Source organism: Pyrus communis, chromosome 13 (genome assembly GCF_041283825.1).
Source record: "Pyrus communis isolate YQ-2024b chromosome 13, ASM4128382v1, whole genome shotgun sequence".
Classification (NCBI taxonomy): Eukaryota; Viridiplantae; Streptophyta; class Magnoliopsida; order Rosales; family Rosaceae; genus Pyrus; species Pyrus communis.
Genome location: NC_142577.1, coordinates 18,237,991 through 18,263,109, shown reverse-complemented (window position 1 = coordinate 18,263,109; position 25,119 = coordinate 18,237,991). Strand labels below are relative to the sequence as shown.

The 25,119-nt window shown below is 36.3% G+C and overlaps 3 protein-coding genes and 1 long non-coding RNA gene across 27 annotated transcripts; 3 read left to right on the top strand and 1 right to left on the bottom strand.

The window, feature by feature from the left end:
* The first annotated feature begins 2,683 nt into the window (after positions 1 to 2,683).
* On the top strand, positions 2,684 to 7,591 carry LOC137737436 (protein TIFY 4B). Of its 24 annotated transcripts, XM_088682776.1 has the most exons (10): positions 2,712 to 2,972; positions 3,211 to 3,386; positions 3,442 to 3,599; positions 3,966 to 4,094; positions 4,311 to 4,639; positions 5,108 to 5,179; positions 6,277 to 6,340; positions 6,456 to 6,652; positions 6,767 to 6,798; positions 7,441 to 7,591. In XM_088682776.1, exons 1-10 carry the CDS (start codon positions 2,855 to 2,857, stop codon positions 7,558 to 7,560), a joined length of 1,395 nt encoding a protein of 464 aa, XP_088538902.1. In that variant the 5' UTR covers positions 2,712 to 2,854; the 3' UTR covers positions 7,561 to 7,591. The 24 variants fall into 24 exon arrangements, with proteins under 24 accessions (XP_088538899.1, XP_088538896.1, XP_088538901.1 ...); XM_088682773.1 differs by lacking the exons at positions 3,966 to 4,094; positions 6,767 to 6,798 and having other exon boundaries at positions 2,684 to 2,972; positions 3,179 to 3,339; positions 4,311 to 4,401; ... (1 more) ...; positions 6,283 to 6,340; positions 6,915 to 7,473; XM_088682770.1 differs by lacking the exons at positions 3,966 to 4,094; positions 6,767 to 6,798 and having other exon boundaries at positions 2,684 to 2,972; positions 3,179 to 3,339; positions 4,311 to 4,401; ... (2 more) ...; positions 6,283 to 6,340; positions 6,915 to 7,473.
* Positions 7,592 to 8,612: 1,021 nt separating this feature from the next.
* On the top strand, positions 8,613 to 12,319 carry LOC137736434 (acireductone dioxygenase 2). Its single transcript, XM_068475700.2, has 7 exons — positions 8,613 to 8,939; positions 10,002 to 10,113; positions 10,498 to 10,592; positions 10,929 to 11,043; positions 11,127 to 11,251; positions 11,826 to 11,896; positions 12,005 to 12,319. The coding sequence occupies exons 1-7, from the start codon at positions 8,922 to 8,924 to the stop codon at positions 12,069 to 12,071; spliced, it is 603 nt and encodes a 200-aa protein (XP_068331801.2). The 5' UTR covers positions 8,613 to 8,921; the 3' UTR covers positions 12,072 to 12,319.
* A 2,135-nt stretch (positions 12,320 to 14,454) lies between these two features.
* On the bottom strand, positions 14,455 to 16,122 carry LOC148691887 (uncharacterized). Its single transcript, XR_015954708.1, has 3 exons — positions 16,005 to 16,122; positions 15,428 to 15,509; positions 14,455 to 14,606 (listed from the first exon to the last, which is right to left on the bottom strand). It is a non-coding gene; the product is annotated as an uncharacterized LOC148691887 (long non-coding RNA).
* A 3,411-nt stretch (positions 16,123 to 19,533) lies between these two features.
* Positions 19,534 to 21,915, top strand: LOC137738410 (heat stress transcription factor A-6b-like). Its single transcript, XM_068478047.2, has 2 exons — positions 19,534 to 20,163; positions 20,753 to 21,915. Exons 1-2 carry the CDS (start codon positions 19,888 to 19,890, stop codon positions 21,545 to 21,547), a joined length of 1,071 nt encoding a protein of 356 aa, XP_068334148.2. The 5' UTR covers positions 19,534 to 19,887; the 3' UTR covers positions 21,548 to 21,915.
* The last annotated feature ends 3,204 nt before the right edge of the window (positions 21,916 to 25,119 follow it).

The following is a 25,119-nucleotide window of genomic DNA, read 5'->3' as shown; positions in this document are numbered from 1 at the left end:
TACATAACAAACCCATATGACAATCAAGATTTCCATTTCATCTATCTTATAAATCACTATGTTTCAAAATAATACCGCAATTTATAGCATGCAACATCTTAAAGAACAACCAACTTAGCACAATATTATTCTCTAGCCACATTGGTCAACGAATCTGATCATAGTAATAACAATCATATCCAACATCATTCCACAATCACTCAAACGAATCAATCCCAAGAATCAAAGATGCACGATATTAACATTTAACTACGTTAATCAATCAATAAGATCACATATCAATTCACGAAATTTAATAAAGGAATTCTACATAATTCCCTATATGGATTTCAAGTAATAACATGATAAATCTAATTTATAAACACAATGTCTACTGTGAGCAATTCTTATTCACTCGAATCTAGAGTCAGACTAACCTTATGGAAATGAGCAAGAGTAGGGATTCTGGACCACTCAACAGAATCCAACTAATCCTTATCACCCCTAGAATGCGTATGGTACCCTATTGCGGATATACCAAACAGAACCATAGGCATAATTTAATCGTGTAGGTAGTGATCACCCATCACGGATATACCAAGCATGATCACAAAATGCGTATGGTCCCTCATTGCGAATAAACCAAGCAGAACCATAAACATAGTCTAATCGTGCAGACGGTGATCATCTATCACGGATATACCAAGCATGATCACCCATGAAATACGTATGGTCCCTTATTGCGGATATACCAAGCAGGACCATCCATGTACCATTGCTACATGGTGCAGTTAGACCAACACACAACCTCCTTAGCCTTATCTCAACCCTATGATTTACAACATAATCGCCTGCACTATCAATTTCTCATGACCACTAACTAACATGCCACACAAGCATACAAGTTCTTTGGAATACTTCTAATAAGATTCTAGTCTCACATTTTCATAATAGTTACTTTAGATGTCATTCATATTATCAAAAAGATAAATACACATCTATATCACAATAAGGCGTCCCATACATGTAAACTGAGGTATTTATTACTTGAGATAGCTCACTAACCGTTATAGGCTCACTAAGCCCTATTTAGTCTCTGGTAATATTAATTTTAGTATTCAAGAACGATCAAGAACATTTTGATCAAAATCAACCCTAGTAGATCAATCATGAAGATCCACCCACCGGATTTCCAATCCATAAGGTCCTAAGGTCATCAAATATTACGTATAATAACATATTAAAGTTTGGTAAATATCTAACGGTTGGATCGTCTATTGTTATAATGATCAAGTGGCAGCTTCTAACGAAAATATGTTCAAACAACGGGATTTCATCAATCGAATGTCACATATAGATTCGGGGTATCGAATTTAGCCTAGAAACACAGAGTTGGCCCACAGCCCACGTGTCGCCGTATGTGGAAATTTTCGACAAACGGAAACCCAATTTTTCGACTAACTCCAAAAATTACCAAATTTTAAAGAAATGTAGAGCTCATCAAGGGGAATAACTTTCATACCTGGCTCGCAATTCAATTCGCCCAGAAAACACCTGAAATTGGCCTCTATCCTTGAAAATCCCTATAATTGGGTGTTCTCGATTCGACCTCAAAACATACTTCGACACCTCAACAAAGCATGGGTTTTGTTCCTGAGATTGAGAAGAGTATATTAGGGGTGGTGGTCGACAAAGTTGGTTTCAGAAATAGCAGATCGCCGCCAAGGAACCTCAGCTGCACCGACATTGTTCATAGTGAAATACGGCTAAATCACGTTAGTTTTTGGGTGAAATTGAAGGAAGAAGTGATCGACTGGGTTCGAAGTGAGGATTGACATGACATCGGTCCCGTCATCGACGGTGGCTGAAATAGGGAGATATGGTTGGGTTGGGTCGGCGGGTCGAAGAAAGGGTTTGATTCCCTCATTTCCCTTCTTTCCTCCCTCCTGATTGGTCACCCTCCCTCATTTTCTCTCTCTCATCTCTCTCTTTTCCCCTGTCTCCTGCTGCCATCTGGCAACTTCTATTATTTATTTATTTTATTTATTTTTTATTTTTTATTTTGACAACTAAAACGTCTCTAATTTCTTCGTTTCAATACCATTTCACAAACGATTTTCGCCTACATGCTTGTAGGATCGAGCTCTATCCAATTATACTTAGTGTGGCCCTGTAAAGTCCACAAATTTTTAATAATTATTAACCAAAATTTAAACTTTGTAATTAGTTTAATTAAAATCTAAATTTAATATAAATTCCTGAAAATAATATAAAATCTCGTTAATACAAATACGTAGTTTACAATAGTAAAATCTCTTTACACTTGTTTACTAGTTTTTATTATAATGAAAGTTGATTATTACTTTTTGAACAAACGATATTATCTACCGTAAGGGGGTGGGAGAGTGAGCTAAGCCTCACAAAGAGCTAGCAATAATGTGGTTCAAATTTGCCTTTGACAAGAATAAAAAACCTCTTACTTATTAGTAAAGAGAAATATCACTAGATCGTAATAATAAATAACATAATGAAAAATAATTTTGTGATAAAAAAATCCTTAAATATTTAATAATAATTAAATAAAAATCAAAGGGTTTGGTCAAGAATCATTCGGACAAAGAATTACGTGGCAGTCTAGGGTGAAACGCAGCTTCCGAAAATCCCCTTCCCCCACAAAAGCACTTAACTCGTCACCACACGACTTATGACTTGTATGAGACGCCGCACCTACTGCTCACTCCCCACTCTCACACTTTGCCCTTTGCCCTTTTGCCCCCTAATTCGCCCTCCCAACTCCCGAGAAATTACCCACCCGCCCAGATCGCGCTCCTAGTCCTAGACCTCCTCCGCCTCCTCCGGCGGAGAAATTCCCGCCATGAACGCCCCCACGACGACGTTTCGCTCCATTCTCGAGAAGCCCCTCAATCAGCTCACCGAGGATGACATTTCCCAGCTCACCCGCGAAGACTGCCGCAAATACCTCAAAGAAAAAGGTCCTCCCTTTCTCTTCTCTCTTTTCGCTAATTTCCACTTTTGCCCCTCCACCCCCCATCGCCATGTTTTCCGGTTCGCCTAAAATCACGGGACAGCGCACTCCTCACACTATATTTAATTGTCGAAATTAATTAATTAAACGACGAGGAATTCGCCTTTTTTTCCGGCAATTTTTAAAAAATGTGGTGACCACGTGTCCGTACAGGAATGCGGCGGCCCTCCTGGAACAAATCGCAGGCGATCCAGCAGGTTATTTCGCTCAAGGCGCTGCTGGAGCCCAACGACGATTCCGGCGCGGGAGCTCTCAGAAAGATTGTCGTTTTGCCTCAGACGACCACCGCCACCACCCAGCGCGTCAGTACTTTCGTATGTGTTTGTTTCCCGAGAAATTAAAAACGGGAGAGAAAATTACAGTAATCTTTTCCCTTATGTTTACCACTTGTTTGATTGCAAGTTTTCTGTGTACAGGCGGCTTCGAGTTCCGCTGATTCAGCTAAGGAAGCGAGCCCTGATGTCCAGGCTTCGGTGTCCGCTGACGAATTGGCGCCGCATCCGAAAAATGAACCGTCCAAACCAGCTCCCGAGGACCCGCGGGTCTATGCGGATACCGCGGCCATCAGTCCCAGGTTGATCTTCTTCAAAACTCTCTATTGACTTGCTATAATACACGGACATTAGCTGAATTTTACTGATTGGTGTAGTTTGAGTATGTTAAGCACAATGTGGTAGTGAAGTGTGCTAATTTAGCTAATTGAAGCAATTTTCAGGATAAAAATTCCTCAAATTAGTGGACTCTGGCTTCATAATGTAGGCTTTGTCCTTCGGGAATCCATATCGAGTCTAGTATGGTCATTTGAGCTTAGTAGATTGAAGGGGAAATGGGTTTGTGGAAGAGATTTTGAAGTGGATTCTTGTTTTCATGCGTTGCCCGAATAGGTGTTAAAGAAGCCCCACACGATAAAGGTGGCACTGTGTTTACCAATTTGTGGCAGGCTTATCTTTTCTCCATGGGTCACGGCTTATGCTTCAGTTGATTACATACGTATTAAAGGTTTAATTCAAGTGACTTTGCGGTTAGGGTGCATATTCTCTGTGTTCCTTAAGATGGGTATGGAGCCAAAGTAGATTACTTTGTTTTGTGGAACATTATACTGCAATTTCTTGATTATAACTATTTCAAATGATGCAAATAATTTGCTGTTTCTGCTGAAAGATCGGAAAGTATGTTTATAATTAAAATGAATGTGTAGGGGGTGGTGAGAACATTGTATGCAATCAATCATGTGATATATTTATACTACTGTTCTAAAGGAAAGCATTTGAAATTGTGGTCGCAGAAATCATTGTACAACTGATGCATCAGTTAGGAAAATGACAATTTTCTACAGCGGCAAGGTGAATGTATATGATGGAGTGCCACCTGATAAGGTAAATGAAGCTTTCTCTTTGAATGGAGACCTTGAGATAAGCCTTCCAATGCAGGGATATATGGATTTGCAGGCACGGGCAATCCTGCACCTTGCAGCAGGGCCCAACCATTTGCTTTTGGACAATCAATTTGGTGGTGCTGCAGCAGCAAGATCCTTACATTGCCAATTTCAGACTGCAGGCGATAAAGATGTCCTTTCCCTTCCTAGTGCAACAATTTCTCAGGCAATGCAAACAGGTATTTCCGCAGAAGGAATTCTTAGCTTACATTCTTACTACATTAGTTGGAATGTAGTTAGCCATGTAATTGACATTTAGTTAAAACTGCACATAGTGAATGGAAATGAGATCCAAGGTATGGTTCTAAGCATTGTCTTCTTTCATTCATGGAACAATGTGATTTCACTAAATTTAATTTTTTTAAATTCCTCCAAAATTGAGCTTGCTGAGACAAGAATTTTCTATTCAACTTCCTTAATCTTCCTATGGGTGCCGCACTAAACATAGCTTAGATCTTTGTTCAGTTTTGGGTCTCGATTAATTAGGAGTCACAGAGAAAGGGTTTTTGCTGTTGTAGTTTCTGATAGATAGAGACCTTGACAGTCAACAATGTCGAAAAACCTGTGGTAGAGGATTATAGCTTTTGAGTTTCTGGTGGTGATTTAATTGATTTCAATGGATCAATGGCTATAATTGATAGTTTCAGGTAACTTTACAGAGAAGATCAGTGAATATACACAGCAGTACTGGGAGAAAGGGAACAACACTCATGATCCTGGTAAGTTCAGTATTTGTGTACCACTACAGAAGTTGCTTGTGTGATTTGCAAAATTTTATCTCCTCTCACTTATTTGGGTGAAAAGTATGCAGTTCTTAAACAGAAATATGCTTATTGGTGCAAGTCATATGGTTTCCAAGGCTACGCATTTCAATATCCTAGATTAAAAAGAAAAAAAAAACAAGATATAAATCTTTATAGATGCTAACCATACATTAGTTTCACTGAGTATGTGGAAGGTCATATTTTCTTATATGTAAAACTGTTAATTAGATTTTCTTTTCCTTTTTTCCCCTCTCCTCGCTGTGTATGTTTCCCTTAGGAGTATTTGGGAGGAAATTTAATTATTTCATAAAGCTGTAAAGCAAAATATAACACTGAAATCATGGTTAGTGATGCTAATTTGCAGAAGTGGGGTAACATTAAGATGTATTATTTTCACAGAAGTATTTTAGTGGAGGGTTAATGCATTTACACTACTATCACAAGATTCAAATAACAACCAATTTTGCTGTCACCTCAGGCCAAAGAAAAGAAACTGCCACTGTTAACTGTTTGTTGTAACATCTCTAACTCCATCTGTCACTTGCTCCTTTGAAAGACTCATCTCTCATGCTAAGTCCGAATGAGGAACTTTAATTTACGAAGGAAATTTAGACTAAAAAAATGTACTCACTACCAATGAACTACTCAATCACACAAAGCTACTACTAAAACATTACAAAGATGCTAAACAAAGGACTTTCAATGACACCTGAATGTACCCAAATGTATTGCGTCTAGTCATTTTCAACTCCGTCTATCTGATTTTTGTAGTGCTATCCTAACAAATTTAGCCCAAGTTCCATGAATTCTTACAGTTCGTCATCCATACACACCATAAATGTACGTTCACTACTGATACTGCTCCCTGTCAGTCTGTCACTTTCCTTTCCCATTGCTTATGCTGCAGTCACTACCTTAACATGACTCCCTTGTTTGCTGTTGGATTCTGATGAAAAGGTCTTAGAGGCTTAACTGGTTAAAGAAGCTTCACTGTTTGCTGTATTAAATTTACTAGTTTCTTTTCCTTGAAACATTCGGTGGTAATTCTTAAGATGCAGAGGGTCAGGCGAACAGAAAAGTCTTGTTGCAGAGATACCGTGAAAAGCGAAAAGACAGGTACGTACGGGTAGAAACTATTCTTTACTACTACTAAAATCATCTGTTGCATATTAAAACTCCTAAGTCCTATTCATTTCCTCCATTTTTTTTTTTTTGCTCATGTTTCTACTAGGGAAAAATTAAAGATTAAGAAAAATATTGGATCGAATACTAGCTTGGAGGTTTACTTGAATCGTCAACTCAGGACGCATACCTCAAATGGTAATTCAAGTCAGTATGGCACAAGCTCTCCACCCCAACCTGGGCTGCTACAGACAGCTGAAAATCAGCCAAAGTTCCGCTGTCTTCCTGTTGACCTAAACGAGAAGGGTGAGCCATAAAGTTCCTCCTTTGTATATTATATGACATTTGATATTCATATTCATAATTCTTTGCAAATTTAACCTTTATAGTTTTACGACCAAACATAAATTGACTTATCAGGTAGATTGGATGCTGAATTCTGTTATGTGATGGTATTTGAAGGATTGAAGTCAGAAACAGATGATCTTATGTGACAATATTTTGGATTACAAAATATTTACAGGTTGTTTGGTTTTGTTTTGTTTTTCCCGGGCTGGCTGTTATGCAGATATCCTGGAACACCGGACTTGACAATTTCCAGGTCATAAAGAGTTGGGATATGGTTGAGGACCCCTTACCCTAAGTTAGCGCCATGACATACCTCACAGGATGGGTAAGAAGAAACTAATTTAACTGGCTTCTAGCGACCTGCGTTTTTGTATGATTGGGCTGCTCTGCGACCATGAAGTTTTTCCAGACTTTAGCCTATCAGGAGGAGGATTCTCAGTTTGGACTGGTATGACTTTGATCAGTTTTGTAATTTGTAGGATCATATTTTCATCATCGGGATTTTTCTTCTTTGTCCATGTTATTAGGGTCGAGATGTAGAGCTGCAAGCAGCAATATCCTTTTTAACTCCCTATGTATGTAATTAGTGTATGCGGTACCATTCTCCGTGCTGAGAGCTTATTGCACAAGCTGAAGGAGACTCCTTCAACGTTTTGTTGCCATGAAGAAGAGTTCTATGTAATTTACCATCACTTTGTTTATAAGCTAGCCAACTAAAGTTGGCAAAAATGTGTCGCAATTTGCAGAAAAATCGCGGCTCAGTTGGTGCATCGGAAAAATGTATTATTTTCCGGCTTACCCTGCAGTTTTTAGGTTTCCACTTTAAAGAGCCTCTTTGGGCAGAGCTTCAATCTACTTTCCTATAGCTTATATAATGTCATTTGACCACGTTGCTTATTTCTCGAACAGTGCATGTATCTGGTACCTGTAACATGAGTTTCTAATTAACTATTTTTAGGATACTAAGCTCCGTTGACACGGGCGCTTACATGAAATGCGAATTGGAATTATTTTGATTCCTAGCCTCTTTTGCGTGCACTAACGTTTGGTTATTGGTGTTATTTTGATTTACCAACACATATGAAATTCACAAAATATCGAATTCCCCTACAAGTTCTTTACCTTGTGATGGTGATTTGAAAATGATAATCGAACAACTTAAAGTGCACAAAAATTTTGTGCTGTACAACTTCATTTCATAGTAGAAAACACTTAAACTACTATTTAACTCTTTACTCAATTGCTATTGCACCCAATTAGTATTCAACCCGACATTAACAGTTGATTGGGGAGGGGATTTTCCTTTCATTTAATTATTAAAGTGTTTCTCATTAAGCTTACAGTCACACTTTTTTTTTTTTTTTTTTTTTTTTTGGCAATCTCATTTTACTCTCGGCACTTTATTTTGCCTCATTTTATCATATTTTGTTAACTCGTCACATAAACTGTTACATATGGTTGAATTTTTTTTTTTAGCTTTACATTTTATTCTTTATATTATTGTATTTTATTTTATTTATTGTAATGAGTAAAATTATTAAAATGTACATGCCACATTAGCAAATTAATGGTTTATGCAACGGAGTTAATGAAAAGTGCTAAAATAAGATGCAACAAAACAAAGTATAAGGGATAAAGTGAGATTTTGCTAAGAGTTCATCTGTCATGGCTGAAAACAAGCCTTGGACTTGTGCCAATTCGATTTTTCAATGAGAGACGAGTAAAATTTTGACATTCGAAAAACTGTCACACGGTGTTGTTATTTCATTTAAATTTTAGACGATTTTTTGAATTAAAATTTAAAAGTGAATGATGAGTATCAGAAATATTATATTTAATTTGGGATGAGATCTGTTGGATGAAAAAAATAGATAATGATTAAATTTGTTTAAAGTGTTGAGAAGGGACGCAAAGCAATAAAAATAAGTGTAATACTAATCTTATTTTCTCAAGTCGGGATAGTCCTGAGACGACTCTAGCCCTTATGCGCCTCCACCGGTAGATGTCGAAGCTTTGAAACGTCAAAACGGCGACGCGGCCCAACAAATTGTCAAATTCAATTAACCTGGACAAGGCACATAATTGCTGTATGCGTAAACATCGGATGGGTATCTTCGTCATTTCATCTCATCCTCCGAGCTTCGTTTAAAGACCACGCGTAAGGCCACTCCAGATTGTTCCGGAATCGTATCGACAGCCAAAACGCAGAGCAACATCAGCAGCAGCCATGGTTGGCTCCCAAAGGGTACGCTCCAAATCCCAATTATCTCTCTCCTCCAGCTTTCTTGTTTCCCGGGAAAAAAAAGAGCTATCTTTTTCCCGGATAATTTTCTTATTGCAAACTGAACCGATGATTAATTGTTCAAGTCAGATTTTCTGAATAATTTTCTGTCTTTGTGGATTTTGGTTTAATTATGTTTTCTTGGGAGTTATTACCTATTGTTAATCCGGTTGTATTCGATTAAGATTTTAAAGAAGTTTATAAATTTTAGTGTATTCAATTAGAAATGGATTTTAAATGATTTGAGAAAGTTGAGGAATTAGATGGAATTGGAGAGATTTCGTAGTGTATTTTAAGCATCCACAAATCTCACCTCTCCTCATGAGAATTCGTTGAGAGATTTCGAGCGAATTGAATCAAAATTTTATATGGAATCTCTACAAATTAATTACTCTATAAAAATCCATGGATTTATAAATCCATTAAAGTCTCTCAAATTCTCAATTGAATACACCCTCCTAAGTGAGATTTTCTGAATAATTTTCTGTTGTGTTTGTTGATTTTGGTTTAATTATATTTTCTTGGTCAAAGATTCAAGCTTAATGCATCATTTGTTGATTATTTTCTGTTGTTTATGTGGTTGGATTGGATTAATGGGTGATTAAGGTGATTCCAGTAGTAGATTATATTGAATTTTGAGTTATTACCTATTTATCTTTGTGTGATAAGTTGTGGGAATTAAGATATTGCTTGAAAGTAATTTTGTTGAATTGAAGTAGTAATAGAAAGGCAGCTAGGTACAATTTTTTTTGGCTATGGCGGCAACCCCGCCAATGGGTTTGTTTTGATTGTAAAAATTGTGCTTAAAAGGGTTGGAAATGTGATTGTCAAAGAATTAAACAGAGAGGAAACACATTAGGTTCAGATGTTTTTGGGAGTTAGACACTTTTTCAGTTCAATGGTACTGAATCTTGGGGTTTTCTATGCTACATTCAATGTTATTCTGTTTGTAGGAATAAAGAGGGAAAAGAAAAAACATGCATTTTTGTGATCAGGAGATCATTCTCATAATGTTGTCATATGCAGGATCCTAGAGAAGAAGTCATCCAAGCATGGTACATGGATGATAGTGATGAAGACCAGAGGCTCCCCCATCACAAGGAGCCCAAGGAATTTGTATCCCTGGACCAACTTGCCGGTAAGCATTTTTTGGGAAACAAATATTTGTTTTACAGATAATGCTTGTTTTAGATTTTAAAAATCAATGTATTATAGAAACCTTGAGAGCGACATCTGTAATTGATGAAATAAGATGAACTAGGCTTAGGTGGTATTAATTTATACGAAGCAGACCAGTAGATGCATTTTTAACCAAATGATGCTAGTTAATGTAAAAGGTAAAATACCAAGCATGCGGAGACTAATCTGGAAAGAGTGCGAAAAGATTTATAAAACTTAGGTTTCGCAGGGGATACTGTTTATAATGTAAAACGTAGTTTGATTCCAGTTGGTTGGGACAATAAGGATGATGATAATTGGTCCAGTATTTAACTTCCTGCGAGCAATTATGTTTATCTTGCAGAGCTTGGAGTGCTCAGCTGGCGTCTAGATGCTGATAACTATGAAACAGATGAGGAGTTGAAGAAGATTCGTGAAGAACGTGGATACTCCTACATGGTTTGTCACACTAACTTACGTTTTTCTTTTCTATATTTTTAATTTCATTTTGTCATGTACCTAAACTCTTTAGTTCATTATGTCAAGGCACTGATTCACAACAATGTCAAGTTTTGTCCATTGATCACAATTCACCGGTATCTTGTGAAAATGATTGTTTCTTTCGACTATTAGAAATGTTGACCCTTTTTGAATGCACACTTTGGAATGTTTTCAGCCATTTTCCCCTTCCCGTTTATAGTCCAGATTATGGGAACTGTGAATATGGAAATTCACAATAACTCTTTCTGCATGGTTTTACGGTATATTTAACCGGATAATGTTTTCCTCTTGTAGGACTTCTGTGAGGTTTGCCCTGAAAAGCTTCCTAATTATGAGGAGAAGATAAAAAATTTCTTTGAGGAACATCTTCACACTGATGAGGAAATTCGATATGCTGTGGATGGAAGTGGTAGGATTAGTTACTTTATCGCAGTATGTTATCCCTTCTTTACTCACCTCTTTTGATTAATGATTGTGTACTTTTTTGTGAAGGTTATTTTGATGTTAGGGACCGCGATGAACGTTGGATTCGCGTATGGCTGAAAAAGGGGGGAATGATTATTTTGCCTGCTGGAATTTATCACCGATTCACTTTGGACACAAACAACTACATAAAGGTATTAGTTCATAGCGCCAAAATGTTCTAACGACCACTTTTTGTTTTTTTCCCCTTCTCTCTTTTCTCCAGTTAAGTGGAGTCTCATTACGCTTGTATGAAGACACACTTCTACATTTTGTGGCACCGACTATTTTTAAAAGCATATTATTGATGGGACGATGATGAGGGTTCAGGATGTGATCTTCCATTATTTGCTTCAATTTTTTTTTTTCTTTTGTAAGAAAACAAAATCTTGTCTCATCTTATGCCTCCCTATCATTCATTGGTGTGTACTTTGTCATCGTGATTTCCCAGTGAACTTGTGACAAAGGACACCTAAGTAGTTGAAGCACTGTCACATAACACTAAGGTAGACATCAGCACTTGATATGGCATTTGATGGACTAGTTCACCAAAGTGCATTAATTGTAATGTAGACGAGAATAATGATTTCATGTGCCTTCGAGATGCCAGGCATTACTGTTTTTACGTCTGTGTCTGTGGTGTAGTGTCAATTAAGAAGTCACAATTTACCTTATAGTGTTTAATCTATGAAATTAAAGGATGTTCTAAAAAACATATGTTTGATGTAGGCAATGCGTCTATTTATTGGCGATCCAGTTTGGACCCCCTTTAACCGTCCTCATGATCATCTTCCTGCAAGGTATGGTTCTGTCTTTCTCTACATTTTGGACTTACCTACTTCCATTCATGCATGCGATAGAATGCCCGATAGGCGTTGAGTCTTCTCACAAAGGGACCTTCCTTGCAGGGAGGAGTATCTTAAAGCTTTTGTGCACAAGGAAACTGGTGACCATGCAGTTAACGCTGCGGCATAGAATATGGCGTTTGTTTCTAAATGTGGGGTTTACAAATAACGAAATACGGTATTGGCTATGAAAAAGATACGTATGGTTGTATTGTCTGGGATGTATAACTTGTGGCTTTGTGATGCTTGTTAAGTTGTGTTGTAGTAGTGCTGGCCTTTCCATAAACTCGAATAAATTCCGAGTATCTTACCAGATGTTCTTTATGTATGGTACATAACTCTCTAAACATTTAATAATTATATAGTTCTATTGTGTTATATTGTGTGTGATTATGGTTCCAGCCTAACCTTTCATCCCTGGCATGCTAGAGGTAGGTGTTGGCTCCTTTTTGTTTCTGATTCAGCCAAACACCTCATTCAGATTTGGAAGCTGTGACATGTACTTGCGTTGTGGGTTTCAATGGTTTGGATGATGTGGCCAAACTCGCGACATTGGAGAAACTTTTTCGTGTGATGGTTAAATTGTTGCGACATTAGTTCACATACTATAAAGGGGGATGGCAGATTAATACGTTATAGACGCAATATAATAGATTGATAATATTACGTGATTGTGTGATGGTTGCGCAGAAAAACTTATCGTCACTTTGAGTGGTTCTTGGCTGCCTAGCCGAAGCCCAAAACAACAAAAGCTTTCTTTTGGGGCTTTCTACTGAGTTGAAATAGGATGGATTAGAACTGGTTAATACTTGACATGCAAATTGAAATGATCCAAAACATGGGTTGAATACTATCCTTTTGATTTAGCTTCTTCCAAATGCTTATAGAACGTTGAGGAGGCTTTCACTTGGTTTTGATAATGCAGAGGAGTTGGAAACTAGAGGAATGTACGATTAATTAGACCTGGCATTTGTGTCGTTTTCGTGTTATATCCGATATCTTAACGGGTCGTGTCGTGCAATACCCGTTAAAATAAACGGGTAAAATGACCCGACCCGAAATCTACCCGATAATATTAACAGGTAATGTGACCCGACCCGTTACCCGTTAAGGAAAATATATTTTAAACCAATAAATAATCAAACGAAAAACATAATACTAAATAAGTATATACATATCATATTGTCACATCCAAAACATAAAAATGCATTTTTCTTTTAAGTATATTTTCACTTACCTAAATTGATCAAATGGTAAAATTGGAAAATATTGGAATAGAGAAGGCGTTTTTTCGTCCAAAAAAGTTCTAATAATATAAGTGAAATAGAATCCAACGGTACAAATTTACTTTCATTTATCTTACAGCTATTATTTAAGTAAAGTCTTTAATAGTTTTTTAATTAATATAGAAGTGTAAAAAATATAGAAAAAATATATAAACGCTCATAATGACAAGCCTTACAACTTTCATGAAGAATTTAACTTTGAAATTTGCCACTATTATCATATAAATCATAGATCAAAATTTAACCGTTGATTGTTGTTTACATTTACGCTTCATTGTTCTCATCAAATTTTGTTTTTTTCAGATTTTCTTTTTTGAAAACATCATCTATTAGAGGATGCAAGAAGATGAACGGTTTGGATCGTTGATATTATATTCAGAGTTTTACGGTTAGTGAAAATATTACTTGATGTTTATAAAGTTTTTACAAACTATATGACATCGACTCATATTTAAGTTAACTGTAAATATCGAAATGTGATATCAAAGATCTAAACCGTTCATCTTCTTACATCCGCTAGATGATCATGTTTTCAAACAAGAAAATTAAAAAAATGAAATTCAGTAAGAAGAATAAATCGTAAATGACAATCGACGGTTAAATATAAATTTAAGATTTATGGATTATATTGTTGGATTTCGAAGCTGACCCCTTCATGAAAGTTGTAAAGCTTGTCACTATGAGTGATTGTATATTTTTTTTATACATTTTTTACACTTCTAAAATAATTATTATTAATTTTGCCCTCAAATAAAAAACATTATTCATGAGGGTTTGGAGGATTTTAAAAATCTAAACGATAATGTAAGTATAACCATTATCTACTCGTGGATGAATAATGATGAATCACGAATGTTTATATATTCTTTCACATTTTTCATACTTGTATGTATGTCTTCTTAGTTCTTGGCTATACAAATACTATAATAGTTTATTTTAATTTTGGACAACAACATGTTAAGTAAAATTTATCCTAGTAATGATAATAAGAAACTCTCATAATAAAAATAAATAATGACTAAAACTTTTTTTTAAAAACTTTTATAGAATAATAATACAAAACTATATATATATATATATATATATTGACACACCCCGACCGAGATCGGAGCGTGCTGGCCGTCACTCAAAGGTGACGTAGCCATGTGCACGTGCGGAAGCTAGTAAGTAGTAATATAAAGGTACGAATAATTAAAAACTAGCATACAAGTACTATAACAAGTGCTAGTTAGTGCGATACAAATTCAGAGCAGGTCTATAGCAGTCCAAATAAAACGACAACAGTAGTACGCCCGAAGGCGACCCTACAATGTGGAGTGTCTGTCAGAACGCCGGAAAGCTCTCAAGGGAAACCACCGCAACGGCTAAGCAACTAGAACCTGGAGGGGCGCAAAACAAAAGCGTGAGTGGGCAAAAACAAAGCTCTTTGAAAACCATTTCATAAAATACATTCTAACCTCTCACCGTAAAACCTGTATACTTCCCAGGAAATAAACATATGTACGTATGTATAGATATGCCCAACATGCTCAAGGGTATGCCAATCATGCTCAAGATATGCCATGTCAAAACCTCGTAATGAAATGTATGTGCTCAGGTATGAATCATATCAATAACATAACATCTGGCAGCCGGAGTCACCTAACGTGACCTGTATGGCTGCATGTAGAGCTCAATCTCAAACTCAACAACTGAACCTGCCCACGAGTCGGAACCACTCTAGGTGGTCTGTACGACAGGCCTGGGTGTAATACATATATACGCTCTAGTGCTACGATCACGTGAAGGCTGTGCGAATAATCGCGGGTCACCTACGAGTCGGAACCACCTAATGTGGTCTGTACGACAGGCCTATGCACCTAGCTTGGATCCAAGCTGAGCGTGTGGTGCGGGAGGTGAACATCACGTGAAGGACTGTGCCCTACTCTGGGCGGGAGCACTAACACCGGGGGTGCAGGTTATGAGCTCTCTAAGTCTCTCAAACTACTGCTGAAAGTAAATATGCTTACCACTTACCTGGCACTTACCTGTGCGTCCACAGCACCCAATATGCATATATATGTATGCCACTACTAATGCGTGCAATGATGCATAAACGATAACAATAACATGCATGGCATAAGGCAAATAACCCTTTTTAATTCAATTTCTGGGAATATAGATGTATATAGGTATATACGGAAAACAAAAGCCCACTCACTGGTATGTAGAAGGGTCGTAGCCCCCCTGTCTCGCGTGTGCACGCTCGTCCTCTGGGTACGTGTCACCTAGATGCGAAACAACTATAAAAACGTTAACTTTAAAGCACATAACCCGTTTCTCGTAATAACTTCTCATACATTGCTCAAAATGGACAAATGAATATACCCACGTGCTCTACACAACCTCAGGATCACAACCATATTTTTAGAAAATTTTTTGGACCCCGCACGCGCCCCCACGCGCCAGCACAGGCACGGACCTACGCGCCCCCCACGCGCGGCCACGTGCCAGGCACACTGACGGTATCAACAGACGCCGTCAGGAATATTCCGTCAAATCTAACCGGATGCCGTCACTGCCGTTAGGAATATTCCGTTAAACCTAACGGAATATTCCCCTTTCTTCTCCGGCCTACCCTCGCCGGACTCCGGTCGCCGGAAACTGGGGAAAACTTTAAACTCACTATTCTCCTTCGTTTCTTAACCAATTTCTATGATTCTTGGACCAAAAGAACGCCCTAAACTAGTAGAATCACGCTATACAACTTTTAAAAGCTAAAAGCCGCGCGATCATACCTGTCTCAAAACTCAAAAACCGGCCAACTTCGAACCAGGCCTTCCCGACGTCCAAATTCGTCCAACGAGCTACTCCGACACTCCTTGGGACTTCACCAACACATCTACAAGCTTCAAAAGTTCAAAAACTCAATGTATAAATTTTGCATGAACAGTACTCAAAACGGACATCGTCGAATCGACGTGAAAACGATGTGTTTCTCACCTGAAAATGCTACGGTTGTGTTCCCCTCGACCTCACGAGCTCAAATATGTCCTTGGTTTCCTCGATCTACCACCGTTTGAGGGGTATGTGTGTTGGTCCGTACGTTTTTGGAAGAAGAAGAAGAAGAAAGGGAGAGAGAGAGAGACACGGGACAGAGACAGAGAAAGGGTGAAGAGAGACAGTGTATGTGCAGGTGTGTGTGTGTGGCCCAAAGCTTGCCAACACCACACAAAGTAACCAAAAACAATAATACGAAGACCAACTAGGGGTAAAAAGGTCATTTCCTAAGCACGTTTCCGATATTTTCGGGACGGGATGTCACATATAATATATATATATATATATATATATATATATATATATAATATAGAACATATTGTATATATTAATATGGCTTTTGTATTTTATAATAAATCTTTTAGTAATTAAACTTTAAAATTATCAAAATAATTTTTTTTAACGGGTCAAACGGGTTACCCACGGGTTATTAACGGGTCACCTAACAATGACCTGATTAGTTATGGTGTTGACCTGAAACCTATTATTTTCGTATAATTTTCATGTCGTGTCAGAAACTGCCGAGCCTACGATTAATGAGCTTGTAACTCAAGTAATTACGATTATTTTCTGGTGCACGTGATGTCACTTTCTCTCCAGTGTTGCACTTGCAAAGAAAATGTGGATTTGAATTGTGCTTGACTTTAGAATCGATCCTACTATTCCTAGTTGTCAATTATGACTTTTTTTGTTTTTTGGTTTCTGTCTAGCAATTTCCCGAGTGTTCGTATTTCTTGAGTGAGATTAGGTGATGACAAAGAACCGGATATCACATTATGTTACCGGATCCTGGTGCAATAATTCAAGACCAAATTTGATTCTTATTAAAGTTAGATAATGGACCCCCTGATCGCACTTTTCTGTCCGAATCTGCTTTTTGAAATTATATTTCTGTCGTCTATATTCCATGCAGTTCTACACTCATCTTATAGCCCCTTAAAATATTACTTAGTTTAAGCACTTGTTTAATCACAATTGGTCTCCTAAACTGTTTATTTTTTTGTGCTTTAACTTTTACGTGAATCATTTTCATCTCGGAGCAGCAGAAATTCCAAGTTGCAATGAAATCTTCACCATCTCTTTCAACCCAATTACAATTTACACGTCGGCTGTTTTTGTACACTGTAAAGTTTACCCTATGTTTATGTTTAAGTTCACTCATCAAAACTTAACTAAATGGTTCATTTGTTAGCGGTGACTTTGACATGGTCTCGAGTGTTAATGAAAGTTTTGTTGTGATCTTGCTTGTTTGTAATATGCTTTATGGAAAAAAGTCGGCCTTTAATATTAAGTGTTCATGTATGCATGTATAATGGGTTCCAGTTATAGGGTTATACCAAAACACCCATATGAAGAACCTTCCAAACTCCCATTTTTTATTGGTTAAATAGGAGGACCAACGAAATCAAATCCACAAATATTTTTTTATCAAGATAAATCCCACAGCTTGTTCTCCAACCTTCTAATTTTAAATTCATAAAGTACAATCATACTATTGTTTGATAACATTTCTGTTATTTAAAGGTTTATTAATTAATTTGTCCCTTAAAACTAATATTTGTCTCATTTTTTTTTAAATTGTTATTTTTGACTACTTAGTCTTAATTTACTCAATTGTAATCCATTTCGTTAAATAGAATTAAATTAAAGGATAGTACAGACATTTCAATTTTGACACAATTTTTTGCTAACATGCCTACTAAAACGAGAGAGAATCCTCGCTGGATCCTCTTTGTGAGGATTCTAGAGATCATCCAATCATATCCGTTCATCGTATATCATGTGGCCAGTTTTTATCAGGTACTGTTTATATTCAATTTTAAACAAAAAAATTTACAATGATTTATGACCACACGATGTACAATGAACGAATGTGATTGGAAAATCCTCAGGATCCTCCTGATACTAAAGCAATCTCAATTCAATTTTGACAACTCTAATTTAAACCACCGTATATCTCTGTTGTAGATGATTTTTTTTTGCCGATTGGTTCGAGCTGTAGCTATAGTCGTTGAATTCAATGAGTAGCTTAAATTAAATTTTGAAACACAATCCATTATTTGCTTCTCTCCTAACCCATAACTCACATAGTCCAAAAAAATTATATCACCATTTTACTAACTTTTATATTAACGTCTATTTGACATAATAGATAACAATATGGTAAATTAAAACTAAATGAGACGAAAATAACAATTGCAAATGAAAAGGTAAGACAAAACTAGTTTCATGAGGCAAACTATAAACCTTATTTAAATGCTTACTCCATACCACTCTCTTTATCATTGGCTATGATAAAATCTGATGTGCCAAATGACTTTCCCCAAAGGGAAAAGAACATTAGCACTTGGGACGGATTAAAATATCTTAAATTATGACTGCCATTTTTCATTGAAAAAAAATGCTCTAGATATATAATGTATTCTTTATAAAGTGAAGTTCACAAATAGTAATCCAACTTGAGCGGATTCAACTTGAAATTTGATCCCCTACAATGGCTTAAAGAGAGGACGGTTGAAAGTAACTAGAGTGATTAAAGTAACTGTAGAGTACGTTGAATCTAAATCATACATTCATATGAAAACAAACGTCATCTATAACTTTATGTTATTAGATTATATGGTTGAAAGTAACTAGAGTGATTAAAGTAACTGTAGAGTACGTTGAATCTAAATCATACATTCATATGAAAACAAACGTCATCTATAACTTTATGTTATTAGATTATATGATGAAAAAAGATTTTCGACCATAGTATAATAAATATTAGACAAGAATAAATATTTGTCAAGTTTAAATTTTGACTTTTGAGTTGAGCGGTATGTGATTATTCAAACAACAAAGGTAAAAAAAATTTCAAGCATTGAGTTTGAGTGTATTCAAACTCCAATTCGTTTGAGCTCAAATCAAATCAATTCGATTTATTAGCAAGGAAAAGGAAAATCGAACTTAACTAAGTCCTTGATATCGCTTCTTTTTGGATCCGAATCTTTGCCGGTTAAACCCTCCTTTACTTTCATCCCTACTCACTGTATAACATTAATGGTCATTTCATGAGTGAGGAAGAAATTTGGCAAAAAAAAAAAAAAAAAAAAAAATTCAAAAGAGGTCATGTATGACATCTATCGACTATCATTGTTCTTCATCCAATCCAACAAATCTTTGTCTGGCCAAAAAGAAAAAAGAGAAAGGGAAGAAATGGGAAAAAAGCAAAAAGGCACTACTACCCCCGTTTAGAAATCGTTGGGTACCCCATTTCCTACTCTCCAAGTTGCCTGTTGTCTTAAAACCACAAAAACCCAGCTGCCTTCTTGTTTCTTAAGCTCCCGGTCTCTGGGCTTCTTCGTCTCCATAGCAACCAGATAGCTTTCTCTCTCTCTCTCTCTCTCACAACCATTTCTCTGTATTTTTTTTTCAAAGTTTACCTATACTAATATTTCTTTGTTATAATAATATTTCTACCTGCATTCCCAAAACCCATTTGAACAAACACTCCAGTCTCCATTGCCACCAGAAAGTTCACTTTTTTTGTTCATAAAAAAAAAAAAAAAAAAAAAGAACAAAAGACAGCAACCCAGATCAGTAATTAGTGACTAAAGTTTACTATACATAGACAAAAAAATGAATCTTGATCAAGACCCAGTAAGCTTTTCTTCTTCAAGTGCGGTCGCTGATCATCCTCTACCACTGGAGAAGCTCTATGACCAAGGCCCTCCTCCATTTCTCACCAAAACTTATGACATCGTCGACGACCCATCAACCAATCACATAGTTTCATGGAGTAGAGACAACAACAGCTTTGTTGTTTTGGATCCCAATAGCTTTGCCATGAGTCTTCTCCCCAGATACTTCAAGCATAACAACTTCTCCAGCTTTGTCAGGCAGCTCAACACCTATGTAAGTATATATCACCTCTAGCATCCCTTTTTATTTGAATATTGCAAGGCTTGCAAACCTGAGCCCGAGTGTAGCCATGTTGATTAGAGCACTGTGCTCTTCTTTTACACTCAAACTCGAATTTTTCTTCTCGTAGTTTAGATTAGATTAAAGTATTGCTTAGATAAATTTATTTTTATTTTTATATTGTATACATATTTGTGGGGTTCTCTAGATCTGGCTACTTTATGCATTCATGCTCTTGAAACAGCTAGAAAATGTCATTTTTATTTGTTTAATTGGGTCCTTGTTGTGTGTTTGTTTAATGGGGTTATTACTTAATGTGGACATATTGTTTCTTAAATGGCGTCAAAACAGAAAGTGAAGAAACCAATGTATAAAATATGAATGATACTAATACAAAGGGAGCTGCTATTGCTTATGATGTATATTAAATTTTATATCATAATCTGATAGATCAGTTTTGTTTGTTTGATTTTTTATTTTTGCTTTATTGTTGCTATTGCTTTCTTTTCCGTTGGATGTGTCGGATCTAAAGCTTCACACGGATGTTGTGGTCATGAAGAAAGTTTTTGATTACTTAATGTAGGGATTTAGGAAGGTTGATACAGATAGATGGGAGTTTGCTAATGAAGCGTTTCTCAGAGGGAAAAAGCATCTTTTAAAGAATATCAGGAGAAGGAAGGCATCCCATCTTCCTCAGTCTTCACAAAAAACTTTGGACTCTTGTGTTGAAGTTGGAAGGTTTGGATTGGACATAGAGATCGATCAGTTGAGGCGCGATAAACAGGTACTAATGGGGGAACTAGTGAAGCTTAGACAGCAACAGCAAGCTACTAGAGTTTACATCCAAGGAATGGAAGACAGACTGAAAAGGACAGAAATGAAACAGCAACATATGTTGAGTTTCTTGGCAAAGGCAATGCAGAATCCCAACTTTGTACAACAATTGTCGCAGCAGACCGACTTTAGGAAAGAACTTGAGGAAGCGATTACCAAGAAGAGAAGGCGGACTATTGAGCAAGGCCCTAGTAATGTTGAGGTGGATGAATTAGGCCAAGTTGGAGCAGAGACTTTTGTTAAAGTTGAACCGCAAGAATATGGTAATATTTCTGATCAGTTTGAAGTTTCGGAGTTGGACCAATTTGCTATGGATATGCCGGGTGTAAGCGGAACCCAAAACGTCCTTGGTGAGGAAGAATGTACAGAGAAAGAAGAGGAACGCGAGAGTAGAGGCAAAGACCTGGATAAGGGGTTTTGGCAAGATTTGTTCGATGAGAGTATTGATGAAGAAATTGATTTGCTTGGTGTTCAAGAAGAAGATGAGGAAGATGTCGATGTGTTAATTGAGGAGCTTGGTTTCTTGGCTCCCAGTCCCAAGTAAAGAAGGCGATGAGCTTCTTATATATACATACTTTCTTCAAGGATTTGGGTTTGAGACCCTCATAATTCAAGAAATCTTCAATTTCCTTGCTCGTTTCTAAGTTGGCAAGAATGAAGGCGAACACATGAATACTGAGAAGCTGTACTGTTGTTCCACTGCAAACAGCTCGCTGTGGTTAGGTTCCTTTTAGGATCTCTTGAATTTCCTGGTTGTCTTGTATCACTGCTTTCCATTCATTTCTCGTCTACAATCTGATTAAAATATTCCAGCTAGTGTTTGAAAACCAAAGGTATGTATTTCTCCTGATCAATCATTGATCTTGACACTCATGACCCTAGAAATTCAGTTTTTCATGGAATCTTTAACAATGTCATGTGTGTTTTATTTTCCCTAGAGTACAATTTGTCATTAATCATTCGATGAAGGGGGTTCAAACATCATACATGGTGGTCTCACGAAGACGTTTAAAACCTCGAAATCTAAATTGCATCTTGAAGGGGGCACACACATCATAAAATGATTGCTTTGTGTTAATTAACTATTAGATTATTGATAGGATTTTTATTACCTACGAGAAGAAGGTTAAAATTACACAAAATACTTGCAAGAGTACAATGGTGTTATAGTATAGATGCTCATGCAATGTCGTTCTCCATAAGAACTAGTTAAATATTTATGTAAGAACAATTCCTAATTAACTACTTAAAATTAAAACTAAAAATTTAGAAAGGAGATTTTGAATTTGAGTAATATTAAAAACGAATTTTAATTAAAAACAAATAGTAAATTCGCTCAAAATTAATACGATAAAAGAAAAGAATTTTTAAATACCAATTTATAAAAGCACTAGAGTTCCGTCATTACCTAGCTATCCTATGTATTTTTACCAATTAATTATGAGCTGCACATGAAGGTTATGTTTTCCTAATATATATATATATATTCTACTTGGAACCTCCAACAAAAAACGTATATCTAACATGCAATCCATCCAGACGTTCAGATCAAATATGAACATGAGAGACTCATTATGTTTTGTGAAAACCCTTTGTAAAACCATGCAACTCTTTATGGTGTTCATCTTAAGTGAAATTATAATTATTAATCACAAGAAGCCAACGTCAATTTTAGGGAACCTTCTGGCCAAAATTGCATCAAATTACTTTTCTAAAGATTCTAATGGTGATCAAGCATTAAGACAATTAGATAGTTGAAAACAATGATCAATAATTCAAAGTATCAATATTCTTCCAAAATAATAACCAAAATAAACTAAGATTAGGATATAATATGTAATATAATATTGACTTATCAATTACTGATGGTTTTAGAAACAATATTGTTAGTCTACAACCTATCAACCAAGAGTACATGACATATATATAAAAGAGTAACCATGTTAGTTTACTTATGGTGTTAGATGATGGTTGATGCAAAACATTTTGGACTTGTAGGTCAAGTGGGTAAAAGTGTTTACTTGTGCATACGGGCTCTATGTTCGATCTCCCCACCCCATTAATCGCTTGTACTGCTTGCGTTTTATGGTTTCGATCTTTTCTTAGAGCTTGGGGAACCAACAGCCTAGCATCACGAAGCATATTATTATACATGTGCGGTTGTTAAAGATATGGGTTGGCAATATCTCTCCTCTTCTCTTTCCGGGCCAAAGGGATTTTCTTTTTTTAGAATATTAGCTTACTTTAAGTGACAGAAAATGTTATGGTGCAACATCTACAATTGAGTTGGAAGACACAGAAACGCTGCAATTGTCTGCTGAAAGCGATAAGGCTCCACGTGAAGTTCATGAGGAGTGTAGCTGGCATTATCGCAAGAGGAGTGACTTTTCTTGAGTTCGTAACACCGTCACGTCGATAGTAACATTACATGGTTGTGTTCTAGTAACTGCACAACGATAAGAGTTTAGAAACATAGATAGGGCGGAAAGTAAAAAAACTCACTTGTATCTTTACCTAAAAACTCTATGCTAGTTTGATTAGTGATATGAAAATGAGTTTCCAAGAGCTACATTTATAACGAAAGTTTGCTTTCGATCCTTGCATTTTACGTAAAATTTGCTTTCAACCCTAATATACGTTTCACATTATACTAATTACTTGATATTAGTCTTTCCAATATTAAGAGGGGGTGTATTCAATTAGGATTTTGAGAGATTTTAATTCTTTTAATGAATCTAGGGGTATTCAATCAAGATTTTAAGTAATTATCTAAAATTCAAGGTGTATTCAATTAGAATTTTAAGATAGTTTATTAATAGTTTATTAAAATCTTTAGAAATTCGGATGTATTCAATTAGGATTTTAAAGAAATTTATAACATTCTAGGTGTATTCAATTAGAAACTGATTTTAAAGAATTTGATAAAGTTGAGGAATTAGAGGGAATTGGAAAGATTTTGTAGTGTATTAAGCATCCCCAAATCTCACATCTTCCCATGAGATTTCGAGAGAATTGAATTAAAATTTTATATGAAATCTCTACAAATCAATTAAACTTTATAAAAATCCATGGTTTTATAAATCTATTAAAATTTCTCAAATTTTCAATTGAATACATCCCTTTAAAGAAGCGACAAGTTTGAATACTTCTTCGCCTTGATTATGGTAAACATGTTCGACGTGAAACTAGTCTCAATATTTTATTTTTCTTTCTGTTTTTGATCCTCGCGATATCAAAGAAAACGAAAATCAAACTCAAGACATCAAGAGAAGATGAATGTTACAAGCCCTTGCAACAAAGTGGAGAAAGAAAGAAAAAGAAAGAGGAGGCAGAGAGAGGTGGAAGGGGGAGATGAGAGAGAAAGGTAGCTGGGTTGTGTGGTTATTGATGTTTTGGTTTTGATGGGTAGCTGGGTTATGTTAGAGTGGCAAGGCGGGAGGGGTTTTGGGTATGGCCGCTGACGAGGGCGGTCGGGAACGAGAGAGAGAGGTGTGATGGTAGTTAATGTTGCGGCGGCAAGTTAGGCAGTCGAGGAATGGGTATGAGGGTTTTGCAGGAGGAAATTGAATGGTGTAATTTTCAGTTTTTTTATTGTTATTATTTTCAAATTTCCTTTGGTTATTGATTTTTTATTATTTTTAATTCACATGACCTCCCTTAACTGGACATATGGGTCCACGCATTATGTACATCTCAATCTACTTCTAACAGAATGATTAAATTGATTTGTGACACTAAAGTTCAAGAACAACATTGATAAATTATTAACTTCAGATACTATAAAGAGGAATTAGATCAATTTAAAAGAACTTTGTGACAAAAACTCAATTTAGAAAGGGTTGTGATTTTCACACACCGTTAACTACTTTTCTCACACCTCTTCATATTTTTTAATACTTAATTGGTATCCTACTATTTAATCTTCCATATATACCCCTCCCTATTTAATCTTTCATTAATTACCATAAAAAAGTAGGAAGGGTATATATGGAAGATTAAATAGTAGAATACCAATTAAGTATTAAAAAATAAGAAGGGGTGTGTGTGACATCCCACATCGCCCAGGGGAGCGATCCTTAAATGTATATTCTCATCCCTACCTAGCACGAGGCCTTT